Genomic DNA, 16,674 nt, shown 5'->3' with positions numbered 1-16,674 from the left:
CGTTTCAAGGCAACTTTATGAATTAAAATTAATGTAGAAATAGAAAACAGACATTTGAAAGTAAATCATTCACATGCAAAATTTCACATCATATTTATGGAGAAAGTCAAGAAATTCCCTCCAAAAAGAAAAAAAAAAATGAAGCATTTTGGTAAGAGATTGGAGAGAGTAATATAATCCCAAAGTTTTACAAATTCTGCCTGAAGCAAAGTTTTCCTTGTACTCTGACTGGGTCAGGTTTCACAGATAAAGAAGGTCTAAACTCTGATTGGGTACCATGATACACAGTCCCCTGAGAGGAGTAGTGTTAGTGATTCAATTAGTAAAATCCTTGCCTTTGTCTGAACAAAGACCATTACCCCAGGAGGGCCCTAGAGAGCCAAAGGTAGCCTTGGAAAAGGAATGTAAAGCTAAAATTCTTGACCTTTTGAAATCGTTGGTACTCCCAGGACATTTTTCAGTAGAAATGAGATCATATCCTTGGCCTCCCAGGTCAATTTCAAGCCACTTCCTGCCTATTTAAATCTCCAGCAGCTTTAGTGAGATAGCATAGTCTTTGGTGAGTGAGCCTTCCATATCATTTGTAAAGTACTTACACTTGAAAGGTACTATAAATTCAGGACATTATCATCAAGGCACCCAGTTAAGCACTTCAAAAGCTACTGGCATTTTAAAATAGAAAAGAAAAGGTGCTATTCTCCAGGGTGCGGCTAAAAAGAGAAAGCCTTTAAATCTAGAGACATCCAAAGGATCTCGGTGAAATGTCGTAATTAGCAATGGCAATCCCAGTGGTTTGTTTTCATAGAATATCCTAAAACCTCCCCATCCTAATAACCATCTTGCCTTGAATGTTCAACTTCCCAGCTGCCAAGTCCACAGACATGCTTATTCATATTGAGAAATCTACCTCAACTTGCTTTGGAATACTATATGTAGGAGTGCAGTAAACTCAGGGTCAATTTTACAAATGTTAATAATATAATAGAGGAAGGAGCCAAGTATTTCAGGAGAAATGGCTAAGAGTTTAACCCATTCCTATCTGTACTTTCCCACAGTTCAATGAATTATGCCCCCCCAAAAATATTTCTGATGAAAATACTACTTTTTAAAATATCTATCTGAAATGAACCTAATTGTAAATGGTATACCTATTTTATGGTATGTGAAATAACTTCACAAAATAACACAATTCTTGGAAATGTGTGGCCTTTGCCTGAGTCAGGCTTCTAAACTCTTAAAGCTGATTGTATTACAGATGTCTTGGAGAAAAAAAACTTAATAGGTAGTACTAAACAAAGTGCACTCAGCAGCCCAGACTTACAAGTGCATTCACAGAGGTCTTCTCTGTGGTTATGATTTCAAATAATACAGGTTTTCTGAAAAGCTGAACTCTGCTTTTTAAAGCTAGGTAGATGGGATTTTTCTCTTGAAGTTTGTAGGAAATCAGTGTCCGTAAATAAAAAGGGAAAGAAAACTGTGACTAGCAATTGAAGATGTTGATTGACAATGATTTAGAAGTTCTGATCTGTGTTGGCTTTTCTTTCTTTGTCCTTCCATTATCCAGCAATGAAAACACACAATAAGATCAAAAGACAGAAAACAAAGTATTGGGTGGAGAAGGACAGGGAGGCCTTCTGTTAAATGTAAAGAAATATATAACCTTCATCCTAAAAGAAGAACAGGGAAGGAAGTACCTTTTGAGCTAACCATAATGAACTTAATGGCAAATGGTGAAAGAAGAAAGGCTTGGGAGTCCTCTGTAGCAATAAACTCCTGAGAAAATTAGTTTTTCAATGTGTATCTCTAATATTATACAGCAATATTTCCCATGTTTTGATGTTTTAAAAGTGGAAAATCATTTCAGCAGTGTAGCTGAAATGTAGGTAATCCTTAAAAACTTGTCCTTGTATTTACACCAGGATTGAAATCCTATCCTGCTTCTGCTTTTTAAGTAGACTTTTTTTTTTCCCCTCCAATTTGGGCAAGTTATTAAACCTCTTCAAATTTAATTTCTTCAGTTATAAAATGATTAAAATAATACATAGACATTGTATTGTTATGAAGAATACATGAGGATAGGGCTTACTATAGTATCTAGCACATATGTTATCAATAAATTGTTATTTTATTATTATTACTAGTATTATCAAGATCACTGAATGTACAACTTCCCCTGCATAGTCTATACCTTGGGAGATTTTAGCATAATTTTCAAACCAAGTTTGACCTTCTTCAATCTCTCACATTTGACAACCTGTAAAATTTCCTGATTTTGACAACTTTATGCTCATGGTGACTCTCATTTAGGCTCCTAGACAATGTCTGACCCTGTCTTCACATGCTTTTAAAAATGGCTACCAAGCTCACTGTTGTGACACCTAGCACCTGTCAGTGATTCAGAGCAACTACTAGAATCACAATTTTATAACATAAGTCCTAGGGCATCATGTCAATGGGAAGGCTATTATCAACACTGGAGACATTAAAAGAAGAATGAAGGGAAAAGGGAGATATTAAAAATCCAAAGGGGAAAAAAGATTGCACTGAAATGTTTTATTAAGAAGATAGATTCAATTGCTTTCTTATTGCATGATCTAACTTTGATGATGTATTCAGTCAGTCTGGCACAACACCAACTGTATGCTCCACCTCTGTTCTTAATGCTCACTTTACTATGTTCTCAACAGTCTACTGGATATAAACTACTCACTAATCTCTGGATCCTTTAGGTGCCTCAGTCCTGGGGAAATGCATGCTACATAGAATCCTGCAACTGATCTTTGCATTAATTCTGATCTCTAATGCCCAGACCAGCTTTGCAAAGAAAGTAAACACTGAATAAACAAAATATAAGATGCCACAGTTTATTGCTTTATTTAAAATATGAATAACCCTGGGCGCCTGGCTGGCGCAGTCGGTTAAGCGTCCGACTTCAACCAGGTCATGATCTCACGGTCCGTGAGTTCGAGCCCCGCATCAGGCTCTGGGCTGATGGCTCGGAGCCTGGAGCCTGCTTCCGATTCTGTGTCTCCCTCTCTCTCTGCCCCTCCCCCGTTCATGCTCCGTCTCTCTCTGTCCCAAAAATAAATAAAAAACGTTGAAAAAAAATTAAAAAAAATAAAATATGAATAACCCTGAATGAATATCTATTGTTTATATAAGTCACATTGAAAGCATGAATTATATTAGTTACTTTCTGTTCAACAATCAATTCTCAGCTCACTGAATTTTAAAGTAGACTTGACCATTCATAAGTGACTCAATGTACAGTCCTAAATAGCTCCTTGCTCAAAACTGAACTGTTTCCTGTTGTTTTTGTTCTTTCTTCAATTATATCCTCCTTGAACTCATACAACTTCTATTAATACCAACAAAAATGAATTAACTGAGAATAGGCTCCCACAATATTTGGCAGTCAAGTGCAATTTTAATAGTACAATTTTTATCTTAACTTTAATAACTGGAATGTAATTTTTTTAATGAGAGTTACTTTGGGGCTATATTTGAATCCTAATTCTCACTTCCCATTAACTTTTAGTCAAATATTTCTGTTTTGAAACATGTAATTAAAATATTCAAGGTTTTAATGCAATCATTCCTAGGAGAGATATCTCATATTCTCTTCTTTTGCCTCTTCTAAAGGAACTGTGTATGTCAAATTCACTGTCAATTGAACATCACTTATGTATTCTAATACCCTAAGCTCAATTTATTTTTTAATTTTCCTTTATATTTTTCATCACCTGCCATGCCAGACTGTAACTTAACATATCCTAATGAGTTCATACTGCTTGCTGGGGTATGGATGAAGTTCCTAATTAAAATGAACTCACTATTATGAATATATTTCTAACAGTAAATTCTGTCCTTAATCATTAAAAATGGTAGTTCTGTACCCAAAGGTTACTTTCTTTCTTGTAGCATAATGAACTCTTTTCTTAGCCTTTACCTTGTATCCAGAAAAGTATGCAGTTTTGTGATCCAATTAAACTCCTTTCTCATGACCTCATCCTTTCAAGAAAATATTTGACATGAACACAACTGGAAACCAATTAAAATGTAACATTTGAATAGCTGGCCCTAAATAACATACTACTGTCCAAAATATTCTCATAGGTAGATTACATTTTTTTAAATTAATTCATTTGCTGAAATTTAGGAAAAGACCAAGAAGGTAGAAAGGAGAAATGGATTTGTTATAGATCATCTAGTTTCCCAATTTGGTAATTTAGGTTTCAAAGGACTGGCTATAACTTCCTAATGTAGTTCTTTGTGGCTGCTTCTGATCCGGTCCCCATCAAACAACAGAAACAGAAAAATCATCAATGAGATCTGTTCCCAAGATACATCCCCCCAAAATATCGAGAATGTATTTGTCCAATATCACCCAGGTCCAATCAGCAAACTAATAACATGAAGTATATTTATTAATTCATCATACAATAAATAATTATTGAAATATGGTGGCAGATAGAGCAAGAATAGTGAAGGATGATAAAATTGAGACAATAATGATTTATTATGAGGCTTAGATTTTTGTAAGACTTACAAACATTACAAAATACAAAAATAATTATTTTTAATAATGCACTGATATTGATTATTATATTGGTATTTTAACAACTTTATTGCTTTGCCTTGCATTTGAGAAGGGAGACTAGAAAAGAAAAAAGGAAGATGGGGGGCAGTATAGGATGGAAGGGAAGACTAGAGGGTGGATAAAAGGAGGAAAGATAAAGCTAGTGAGGTAACAAGCTGGAGGGAGAGAAAGAGGCTGAAAGAGAGAGATTGAGATCAGCTGCTTCATAATGTTTTAGCAAGATATTACTTTACAATTATTATTCATAACTAGTTTTACCTAGACAAGCAAGAAAAGAGGTACAGAGGTAGGCAGTCTTGGGGCAATGTGAATTGTCTTTCTGTTGTTGTGGTTTGTTTTTGTTTTGTTGCTAAGTAGCACAATGCACTAACATGTCAAATAATACTTTCACTCTATTTTAATTTTATAAGATAACATGTCCTCCCTCAGTAGTCCATTTTCTACTTTATTGGAGAATTTCACTCATTTTAGATTAAGTCAGCCTGCCATGTGCCTGGAGCTATTCACTTTACAATAGCTAAATTTCATAATTGGTTATAGTTTTGAAAAAGTTGATTTTTGGAAGATGTTTCATTTGGAGGATAGGTATGGTGGACTGCAGCTGGGTCCAGAGGAACTTTTCAGGGAGAAAATGAGCAGGAATGGCATACATATTTTTTTTCTCCCTTCCCCCCACCCTAATACATTTTTATCATGAAAGTATTATAACTGCTTGCTCATGGAACAAAGCATTCTTTTGATATTTTTGTTTATTTATGAAACCCAATCAATTTCAAAATGAGATATTATCATTATTAACCAAGGTACGTCTACTCAATGTCAAAATAAGATTTAAAATGAGAAAAAAATAGGGTTATTTTGATTATTTTGAAATATCGTGGCATTGGAACAATATAACTTCTCTGGAACTCCTCACTGAGGTCAAATTTCATACTGCAGATTAAGCAGATAAAAAAGTAGCCTTGACAATTAAATTAGTAGAGCACAGCTCTAAAATTTTTAATGACTTTAAAACTTATTGAAACAAAGTAATGTAATTGGGAGGCTTTTAAAAGTTACATGGGGAGGGCCATTACTTATGTAAAACATTTTCAAAAGTTGTGGGTGGGATACGTGTATCACCAGGGGTAGGAGTCGGGGGCTAAAATATAGTTTTCTACTCCCACACCCAGGGATAGTTCTAATACACAGGATATAGCAAAATTGTGGAGTGGTGTAGGGAAAATAAAAATATTTAAAAGATAATTCTGATCCATACTTACTCCACCTCTCAAGCTGAGAACCAAGGTCATGAAGATTACACATTTTGAAATTAAATACAAGTGGGTACAATCCCAGTACAATTATACACGTTGTTTATCCTAGTTCAAACCGGTTTAATTTGATGAGCTTATTTTCCTTAGGTATAAAATGGCAAGTGCAATGAATGACTACCTCAGATGTTGTTAACATAAACACAATGATTAGTTTTTAACTACCATTTTTGAGTGTTTGCCATGTGCTGATCACTGTGCCAAAGCACTTTACATATATACATTTAGGATTATATGAGCCAATGCATATTAAAATACCTGGTAGCATGCCTAGCATGTGGTAGGCACTAAGTTGTTAGTTTGTTTTTCTTTCAAGTGCCATGCAAATAGGTATTACAAATAAATACAAATATAAATAAAGCCAAATAAGACAAAGAAGTTGCCTTTAGTAAACATATATACTAGTGGTTAGACAGTCCTGTAAATGGATAGACAACACCTTGTAATAAGTGCCATTATATTGATAAACATAAAGATTAGAGATGGCATAGAAGAGGAAATAATCAGATAATGGTAATCAATGGGCCACTTCTGTCTTTCCTTCTTCTGCCTTCCCTTTTTCTTCCTATCTTCCATCTATTATCCCAACAAATGTCCAAAGTTATGAGTGAATGCAATTTTATTGTGGAAGAAGAGAGATTATTCCATTTCCATTCTCTTTCATTACCTTATCAAGCTTTCATTCCAAAGCTGCTACGAATTGGCATAAGTATATAATGGTTATCTTTATATTTTTAAAGTTTAGTACCATATTGCTCTATATTATATTGTGGGTGAAAGCTATACAAGGAGATTGTGTTTGTGAGCTAACAGAAGCCTTGGTGTACTATGGTGTGGAAAATCTCTTTGAATGAATGCAATTAGTATCTACCAAGAATTCCATAAATAAACTTGTTAGCAAACAAAAACAACAAAAAACCTCCAGAAAACTCCCAAATCTGTGTTTATATCAGTGATCCTCAACCTGTGATTCTGGTGTTAAGTGCTTCTTTTTGGGCATCTTATACCATTTCCTCTTACCGACATGTTTAGAGAAAGCCTGGTGTCATAAGGCATAACACAGTTGTTCACCACAGAAATACTAATTACATCATACAAGGCATGGGAAAAGATGAGAAAGAAACACCCAAAATGTCCTAGATACTCAAATGTGATCTCATACAATATTATGTTTAATCTTCCCAAATGCCATAAAATTTTGGCATGTGAGTCAATGAGTAAGACAATTTATATTCTCAGCACTCCATTCTCTCCCTTCCTTGTCATCCATCATTTTATTCTAGAGAAAAGAAAATCCTCAGAACTTTGCCCTAGGCATGACTGCCTTTCTTTCCCGATGATGCTATCAGTCTTGATGGAATCAGACAGAGTACTCTGTTTATGTTTGTTTGTTTGCTCCCTTGAATCTCTGTAGACCATACTAGTTGCCTGCTTTCTTTTTTCTCATGTTCTTCATCCTTTCACCAATAACACCTCAGGCAGAGTTCTCAGTGCAACTTGAGTATCTTTCTAAAGTAGTTTTTAAACTTCAGCAGAAGTATAATTTTTAGCATGCAAGAGTATTACCTGGGGAGCTTGTTAAAAATTCAGGTTTCTGGAAGTCAGCCCCAGAGATCCTGATTCATTTGATATGGGGTGGAATCATGGAATCTAAAATTTTAGCAAGCACTGCTGGTTACTCTACTGTATGAGGTTCTTAGCCCTTGGAGAAACATGATTCTAGGCTGTGAGTAATCTTCTCCTCAGCTTCATTATTACCATTTCTGGCTAATGCAACATTTCTGTCACTTCCTTAACAGCTTTAGCACCAGGCTACCACCAGTCTGCCTCTCCCCAAAATGCCCTACCATTATTCTTAGGGAATTTGGCATCCATTTTGATGAGCCTTCTAGTACCCTAGCCAAATCTCTCTTGATCACAATCTTTAAAAGTTATAGTTCAGATTTTGGCATCATCTTGAATTGTCCTAACATTTTACATTTTAACGTTTAAAAACATCCTGTTTACATAAAAACATTTAATCCTAACTTTCTTACTTCCTAACTTTTAATAAACTGTTACTTCTACTGGATAATAAAGTGTTCAGTCTTTCAAACTGTCCTTATTTACCCAATCAATGATGAAAATAGAAACCTCCAGTTATTTCATGCCTACTGTGTGTTAAGTTCTCTACTCAGCTTTTAATTAACATCATTTTGCAAATATCCATGAGGCTGTTATTAACCTCATTTTACAGATGCAGATGAGGCACAAAGACACCAAATAATATATCCAAGGATACATAGTTTGTAAAAAGAAGAAACTGCATTTAAAACTATATCACTGTAAAACCCTTATACTGACTGACCTAACCTTCTTACTCAACTTAGATAAAATGGTCAAGACATTAGTTTTTCTTGACTCCTCTCGACCTTCCATGGTACTCATCCATTCTTGCCTATATATCTTTACTTAACTATGCCATTTACCTGGCATGCTTTTTAAAATGGATAAATCAAGAGCTCCCAAATCTTCTTTTTTTTTAATTTTTGTATTTGAAACCATTTTATTTTTCTTCCCATTTATCACTTGTCATAGAATGTCTTCTGTGAGTTCTTTATATATGTCTTTCCCCTAAACCAGATTATGAACTCCTGGAGCAAGAAGAAGGGTATAGTAAGTAGGAAGAACTCTCTCTATGGACTCAGGCTGACCTTGCTACAAATCAGAGTTACAGCACTTACTGACCATATGATCTTATAAGATACAATGTCTCTAGTCCTTAGTTTATTATCCATCAGAATTAATATTTATCACACAGAGTCATGGTGAGAATTACATAATGTCTCATATTTCATGTGTCTGGAATAACAACTTGAATGTATTTGGCACAATAAATACTGAACTATATTCTCTCTGACACTGTTTCCTGCCTCTCATCCCCAATACTGATTAGTAAAAAGGAGGTCACATTTATTGCATATAGTGGAAATGTAGGAAAAGTCAGCTATAGCAGGAGCTGGAAAAACAACTGTCCGTTGCTGATGGAGTATGATGTACTGATGAACTCAGGGTATGATGTAGAATAAATGGAAAACACAGAATAAAACCTACATCTCGAGTCCATTGTTAAGCTTAATCCTTAAAAGGATATGTCTAGTTAAATTATTCTTGACATATTTGCACAGTAATTCTTAAATTAAAAAATAAATTAATAAATGAGATTTTGAGTTCATAAAGTTGAGGGAAGTCTCTTCAGTTTAACCACATTTCATTCAGCATATTTATCTGAGTCACTAAGAGCTAGAGGACTTATGATTAAGTTCTACATTTGTATCTCTTTTCCAGTAAACTGATCACTTGAAAAAGCCTTATTAACCCACTGACAACTATATTATATGTGGATAACTTTAATTGCCAGTCATGTTAACTTTATATATTTACTATATCTGAAAATTCTTTTGGAATATATCATTTGGTCACTGGTTTACACTTGTTTTCCAAGTAAAATAGAGGAGGTCCTTTGTCATGAGTACATTAGATTAATAACATAGGTATAAGTCAACATGTTTAACTGGCTTACATGGAACTTTTCCTCAGTCAAGCAGCTAACTTAAACTGACCCTCAAAAATGCATCTAGTTTCTCAACGTCAGATTCAATTTCTCCAGTAGGTTGCTTGTGTATATAAGGGTCCTGCCCCTCTTTTCTGAACATTTTGTGTCTTCCAAGGTTGTGACACTATGCCAGATTATTTTTCTCTTGTTATCATGAGCAAAACTCACTGAAAGTTTGAAGCCAGTATTGCATGTTGTTATATGATTGTTCAGGGGCAGAATGATACTCAGTTCCATTAGGGGACAGCCCTTAAATGTCAAGAGACCAGAAGGTTTGTTAAAAATTGGACTTACCCTAGTAGCTCAAAAAGAACAACATGGCAAATATTCTACCACCATTTGAGAATAGAAGAGAAGTCCTGCTGTTCGTTGCTGGCATGGTTTACAAGAAATCTAACTCCAGGGAAGATATTCATATTAGCAATAGCTTGTATTCAAAAGTCAGCCCTTATTTTCCTCTCTTTTTAAACTTTAGTGATGGGACCATGCAAGTCATATTTTAAGGAGATAAGATATTTGCATGTTAGGGGCTATATGAATGGCCAAGAAAGGGGTAACCTTACATTTTTAGGCTTACCATGATTAGTGACATCTGAGATTATACGGGTTGTGTTTTTAAATATAGATGTATCTAAAAACAAGATAAGTAACAAACGTACTTATACGAAGAAATAATAACTCTGAGAACTTTACCTAAATATGTGCCTTAGTTCTGCAAGTTCTTTTTCTTCGACTTGAAGGTCATCTTCTAATCTTTCTATTATAATAACATAAGATTCACTGACTTTCTTCTTCCATTCATCTAGTAAAGAAAAACAAATGAGACTGATTCATAGCTGCGCTTTGCAAAATGTAGACACAGATCATAACATACAAGTAATTAAAACTCCAGTTTTTAATTCTAAATTCTATAATACTTAATTTAAATTACTGACTGTGAGCTTAAAATGCAGATGTTTATATTTAAAATGCAATTATATTGAATTGTAGTAATTAAGAACCCATTTGATATTGGATAATATATTTACATAGAAGAATATATTTGACTTATTTCATTTGATTTTATTACATTTTAATTACAGCAATCTTTAGTTTCTAGACAAAAGTTTTTAGGTTTCAAATTATAGATATTTAAGATATAATTCTAAAATCCCTATATTCAACAGTATTCCTAAGAACATTATACCTAGCAACTAATATACTTTTGTAAGAAATTTTCTGTTTTCTCTAAAAATCTTTCAGAGAAGAATAATTTGAGTTCAGATATCTTAACGGTTTCATATAATACATTATCATATCCTCCATGTAAAAAATAACAGATACTCCAATGAAATGTTTATTATCTATAACTACAGAACCATGTTACACTTAGGGCATAAGAATAATTACCAGTGCAAGTTTGGGTTGGTCTAGATTTATAATTTCCCATTTGTTAGAGGTGTCTTCTTGTCTCCAGTGCAGTTCCTCAGGTTACAAGATTCCAAGTTCAAGTGCAGTGACAGTCCAGTTGAAAAATACTTTGATAGTCTGGCTAAAAATAAGCTGACTGCCAAATGGAATGTCATGCAACAATGACAAAGAACAAAATAGTTTGTGCTTTCAAGGGTGAACTCATAAAGGGAACTAATCAGTCTGTTTAAAACAGCTGTATCAAAAATAAATAGTAAATGTTTCAATGGGATTATTTACCTTATCAATTGATTATCTACCCATGAATACTTTCATGGGTCATTTCTTTAGTAGGTAAATTTAGAAAGCGGTTCAGTTACATCTGAGGTTCACAAAGAGCTATTAAAACTATCTAGAGCTTCTTTCTAGTCATTTACCCCTGAGTCAAAGTAATGCCAATTGGAAAAGAGTAACTGGTGATAGAATTTGTCTCCCCATATAAATATGGAAACCCACATCTTATGTCACGCTACTAATAGAAATAAATGTAAGTTTAGCCTATATTAGAAGTACAAAATTGTAAGAAGAAATTCTCAACATAGACCATGATTAATTTTTAGCATGTGCTGATTATGTTAATCATAAGAATCATGGAGAAGAATCTAAGACACTGAGTTCCACCAGCAGCAATTCATAAAATAACAAGATTATGAATAATTAGATTAAATGTTTTCTGTGGGATGGATAGTAGTCTGAGTACTTTATACACATTTGTCATTTATACCTCATAGAATCCTGCAAAGTATATATTATTCCCATATTATGGATGAGAAAATCCGTATTTGCTAGTAGGTGGAAGAGTCTGGAATCAATTCTGGGTCTATATATTTCTGAAATTCAAGCTATATATTAATGTTAAATCTCCCATAATTCCTCTTTTATTCACCTTCCATTTATTTCATGGGGGATATTCTCTTTGTGTATGCATATATCTATTGATATAAATGAACTCAGGGTATGATGTAGAATAAATGGAAAACACAGAAAGAAAAGTTATCTGATTTTTAACTATGGATTTCTTTTGGGTAATGTAATTATACCTAGAAGATATAGATTTCAATATTGAAATTCATCTCCAGAGGATATAGTTTTAATGTGACAGGTATGAATTTCACATTTACCATAGTTGAATATTCAAAGAATTTTCCCTTTTTGAAGTCAATGCTTAGACAAGTTTAGGATTCCTCACACCTTTTTCTCAGCAAAGATAATCTAAGCTCCAGAGGGAGGGCTTCCATACTGATCATAATATATAGCTAAAGAAGTAGATATCTGACTTCATGGACATCTCTGTCCTCCCCTAGATAAAACTCTCCTTATCTCTCATCTGCCATGGCTTTTGTTGTCTGCTATTGTGTAGGGGCCTCCGGTTACTTGGTCCATGCATTCTGCATTTTCCTTGTGAGACCCTCATCTCCTCAGGTCAGAAATTCTTTGCTTTCCCCAGACATACTACATTAAGGCTCATTGACCCAGGCACTGATGTCCTCAATGCTTGGTATTGAAGACCAAGCATTCAGTATAGTCCCAGAGACCATACTGGTTAGTCTTCTTTAAGAGACTTGCAATCTTCCAAGGCTACACCTTGGGAAATAATGTACAAGCTCTCCCTTCTCTCAAATTTCGCTAAACAATCCATGGTTTCCATACCTTGAATCCAGAGGGACAGGGATGGGAAGCAGGGCTGCAGACTTTCTAAAAGACATCTAAATCTATTTTTCCTTATCTTCTTTCTTATTTCTCCCTCAAACCTTACACCTGTGTGTGTGTGTGTGTGTGTGTGTGTGTGTGTGTGTGTGTGTTTACTGCCTGTATCGGTGAAGGAAAAACTAGTTCTTATATCATTTTGCATTATTTTTCCAATTTCTTGGTTAGGATATAAATTTGATGCATTAATTTTTAGGATTTTTCCTTTTGATTTTCAACAATATTGTTATTCTTTCAGAAAGGCTGGCTCTTAAAAATAAAAGATTTGGCTTTCAAAAGCTACAATTTGTGCTATCAGTTTGAAAATCCAATCAGCAACTCAACTGAATTTTTCTATACTCTGAGGCAATAAATTTTATTTATCCTACCCCCCCCCCCAAAAAAAGGGTAGGATAGCAACATAAAAATTCAGGAAAAATGATCATCTCGATACCTAAAATATTAATGTTATTGAACTATAACAATTTCCTACTTTCAAAGGAACAATATCTACAAACCACTTTTATGAATGTGATTTAGGTCACAGGTTGAGGGCAATGGAATAACCCTCCTGAATGCCTTCATGAAGGTGAAGAAAAGGCTGGAATAAGTAAATGACCCAGAATAATATATCCTATTTTTCTTTCCTAAAGAATGTTGGAGGGGATCCACATGGAAGCAGGAAATACTTTTCCCACTACTGAGTACATCTCTGTAAAAATTACTTCTTTCTACCTTGAGTTGGCCACATTCTCTAGACTGAATCCTGCTCTTCTCAGCTCTGAGACTCCCAAAATTCAGAAAGCATATTATCTCATATATTATCAAAAACACAACCTAAGTACAAAAGTGGTAACCTTCTCAAACTTCAGTGAGCATAGATGCCACCTGAGGAACTTTCTGGGTTCCATTCCCAGAAAGTCTGATTCAGTAGATCAGTACTAGCCCCAAGGAATCTGAATTTCAACATAAATGCCTAGTGATTCTAATCACTCAGGTAGATGCTACTTTGAGTAGCACCATTTTAAGGTTGCTTAAAGTGAACTTACCTGAAAGGTTTTGCATTTCTGAATTCACTGTAAGAGAAGAGAAAACACTGGAGTAAAGAGAAAAAGAAGATTGTTCAGATTCTCAAAGAGGTCCATACTATGCTAATCACCAGGACAATAGATGATTTGGATGTGCATGTACAGTCTCTATTGTAAAATGAATCACAAAAATGGAAGCAACCAAGATGCCTTTTCAAAGGTAAATGAATAAACAAACAAATTATATATACATCCATGCAATGGAAACTTATTCAGTAATAAATAAAATGAGCTACAAAGCTAAGAAAAGTCATGGAAGAATTTTAAATGAATATTGCTAAGTGAAAGAAGCCAGTTAGATAAGGCTACAAACTATTTAATTCCAACTATATGACAGTTTGGAAAAGGCAAAACTAAAGAGACAGCAAAAAGATCAGTGTTGTGGGGGGAGCAGGGAGAGTGGGAGGAATGAATATGTGGAGCACAAGGATTCTTTAGGGTTGTGAGATTACTCCGTATGATACTGCAATAATGAATACCTGGCATTTGGAAAAACCAATAGAACTGTAAAATACAAATGTAAACGATGGGCTTTAGTTAATAATAACATATCAATTTTGGTTCATCAATGGTAAAAAAAAAAAAGTACCACGATAATTTAAGATGCCAATAAAAAGGCAAACTACTATGGGGGGGGTGGGGGTGAGGAAGGAAATAAAGAGTATATGAGAACTCTGTATTTCCTGCTCAATTTTTCTGTAAATGTAAATGTGTTTTAACAGAAAAGTCTATTAATTTTTAAAAATTAAAGAAAAATATAAAATTAGACCAAAAAAAAATAATTCTCTAACAAGGCTATTTGAGTTTTTCAAGGAATATTATAACTTATAAGGAAAAGCCTTCTCTAAGGAATACAGTAAAACCTTAGTTTGTGAGCATAATTCGTTTCAGAAACATGCTTATAATCCAAAGCACTTGTATATCAAAGCATATTTCCCCACAAGAAATAATGTAAACTCAGATTATTTGTTTCATAACCCAAAAATATTCATATAAAAATGATTACAATACTATAAAATAATACAAAATAAAAAAATACAAAATATAAAGAAAAATAAACACTTGTTTTCAAAAACCTTCCTGGCTGGTGTGAGGGAGACGAAAGGGAGGAGGGTTATTGTGTAGGATGACTTTCACTATCACTAATGGAATCACTGCTGTCCATTGGCTCAATGGAATCTTTTTCTGCATGGGGCCATTGTATATGCTTGCAGGGATGTTGACTACAGCACCATATTAATAAACTCCTGTCATATGCAGTATTTAATATAACTGGCAATTAAGGCAGCAGCAAAAGGGTCTGTATTGCAGGCAGCCCAACCTAGAAAGAAGCAAAGCATTCCTAAACTTACTCTTGTATGGAGAAGCAAAAGATTGTCCATAGGTGCTTTGAAGTGACAAAAAAATACACTAGTGCCAGTTGTAGGCACCTTCCAATGTTCTGAAAAATCACTGATTTATGCCAAACACCTCAGCCTGAGACCGAGCATTAAAGGATGGGAGATGATCACCCCCAATCCCTCAGAGAGAGAGAGGGAGAGAGACAGAGAGAGAGAGAGAGAGAGTCCATTGGTTGCATTGTGATCATTTGAACATTTGGCATCATGTGCTACTTGTATTGCAAGATGTTGCTTGTTTACCAAATTAAAATTTCTTAGAAATGTTTGCTTGTCTTGTGGAACACTTGTAGAACAAGTTACTCATGATCCAAGGTTTTACTGTACATAACTAATAGTATTTTCTTTTTCTTTCACATTTTTTTTTTCATTCAAAATGTCAGGGTAAATTTAGTAAATACTTTAGTTCTTCAACTATTCCTATTTTGACCAACCTTCATGTTATGCTGAATTGCCTGAATCTAATGTTAATGTCTCCATCTTTTCAACTGATTTATCAGACCACTTCAGCATATACACAGATATGTTCCAATACTCTTTCAATAAACCTACTTACATTCTTTCTGAATTCCTTTATTTTGGGTTCATATTATTTATTTATCCCAATCTACATTTGTGCCTCTGCTATTTATATTTCATACAAGTCTCTTCATAAATATTTAAAAGGATGCTTTCAAGTTGAAAAATACAAAAATTGACCTTGACACTTCTGGCCTTATGATTCCTACAGAGAAATCATAAAGAACATGTATCCTATGAAATCAAACTGATGCACTTGGAACAATTCTTATCAAATTTAGGAGTCTGATTTCATTTACACTTAAAACCTAAATTGTTCTTTCACTGTATATGAATTCTTATTAATATGTTCCCAAGTTTTAGGGAAGTTTAGAGGTTTGATGTGTTGCATCCATTTGACAAGAAATTAAGAGAATCATTGCTTTAAACATAATAACCCAGAATTACTAATTGGTATGCATTTTGGCTTTTTCCTTGTTTAATAAACATTAAATTCCTCCTACTAAAATGAAATTTTCTAAAAGAAAAATTGTGTATTATCCAAGATAAATAAACTATTCAATTAAAAATTATTTGATTAATTTCCTTTTAAACAATATATTTCTTCTTAAAGAAGCATAATTTGTAAGACTCTTACTTATCAAACAAGTTTCCTTTCTTTTCCACTAGAATATCTAAATGTATTTTGGATGGAGCTATAAATTACTGTCATGAATCTGAACATTGCTGAGGTAATATTCAGATTAATTCTCAAAAATAAATAGGACTTGAAAATATATAATAATGAAAGTAAAGGTAAAAAAAATCAATTTCACAGTAATTTAAACAGGTGTTCTCAGTATCTCAAACTGTGAGAGTATATTAAAGAAAGAAAAAAATATATTGATATTTTTGTTTCCTATATACTATAACTGCAAAAGCAAAGATCTTAATCTTTCCTATACTTTCCTTTATTGATGGGTAAACATGAAGTAAAGTTTATTAAAGAATCTAAATTAAACTGTGATGAGTCACACCTCTGTCATTG

General features: G+C 33.9%; 1 protein-coding gene across 5 annotated transcripts in view; it reads right to left on the bottom strand.

The window, feature by feature from the left end:
• Positions 1–11,067, bottom strand: part of LOC101085560 (serine/threonine-protein kinase TNNI3K) — a 285,312-nt gene extending 274,245 nt beyond the window's left edge. For 2 of the 5 annotated variants that reach the window (XM_045036011.1, XM_045036012.1), the window contains exons 1-2: positions 10,898–11,067; positions 10,202–10,310 (exon numbers count right to left, since the gene is read on the bottom strand). In XM_045036011.1, the coding sequence (XP_044891946.1) occupies positions 10,202–10,310; positions 10,898–10,937 (149 nt within the window). In that variant the 5' untranslated portion in view covers positions 10,938–11,067. The remainder of the gene's footprint in view (positions 1–10,201; positions 10,311–10,897) is intronic. The other 3 variants (XM_045036010.1, XM_045036009.1, XM_003990226.5) reach the window with 3 other exon arrangements.
• Between the last annotated feature and the right edge of the window lie 5,607 nt (positions 11,068–16,674).

Source organism: Felis catus, chromosome C1, assembly GCF_018350175.1.
Source record: "Felis catus isolate Fca126 chromosome C1, F.catus_Fca126_mat1.0, whole genome shotgun sequence".
NCBI classification, from domain to species: Eukaryota; Metazoa; Chordata; class Mammalia; order Carnivora; family Felidae; genus Felis; species Felis catus.
This window is presented reverse-complemented; position numbering and strand designations above follow the sequence as displayed.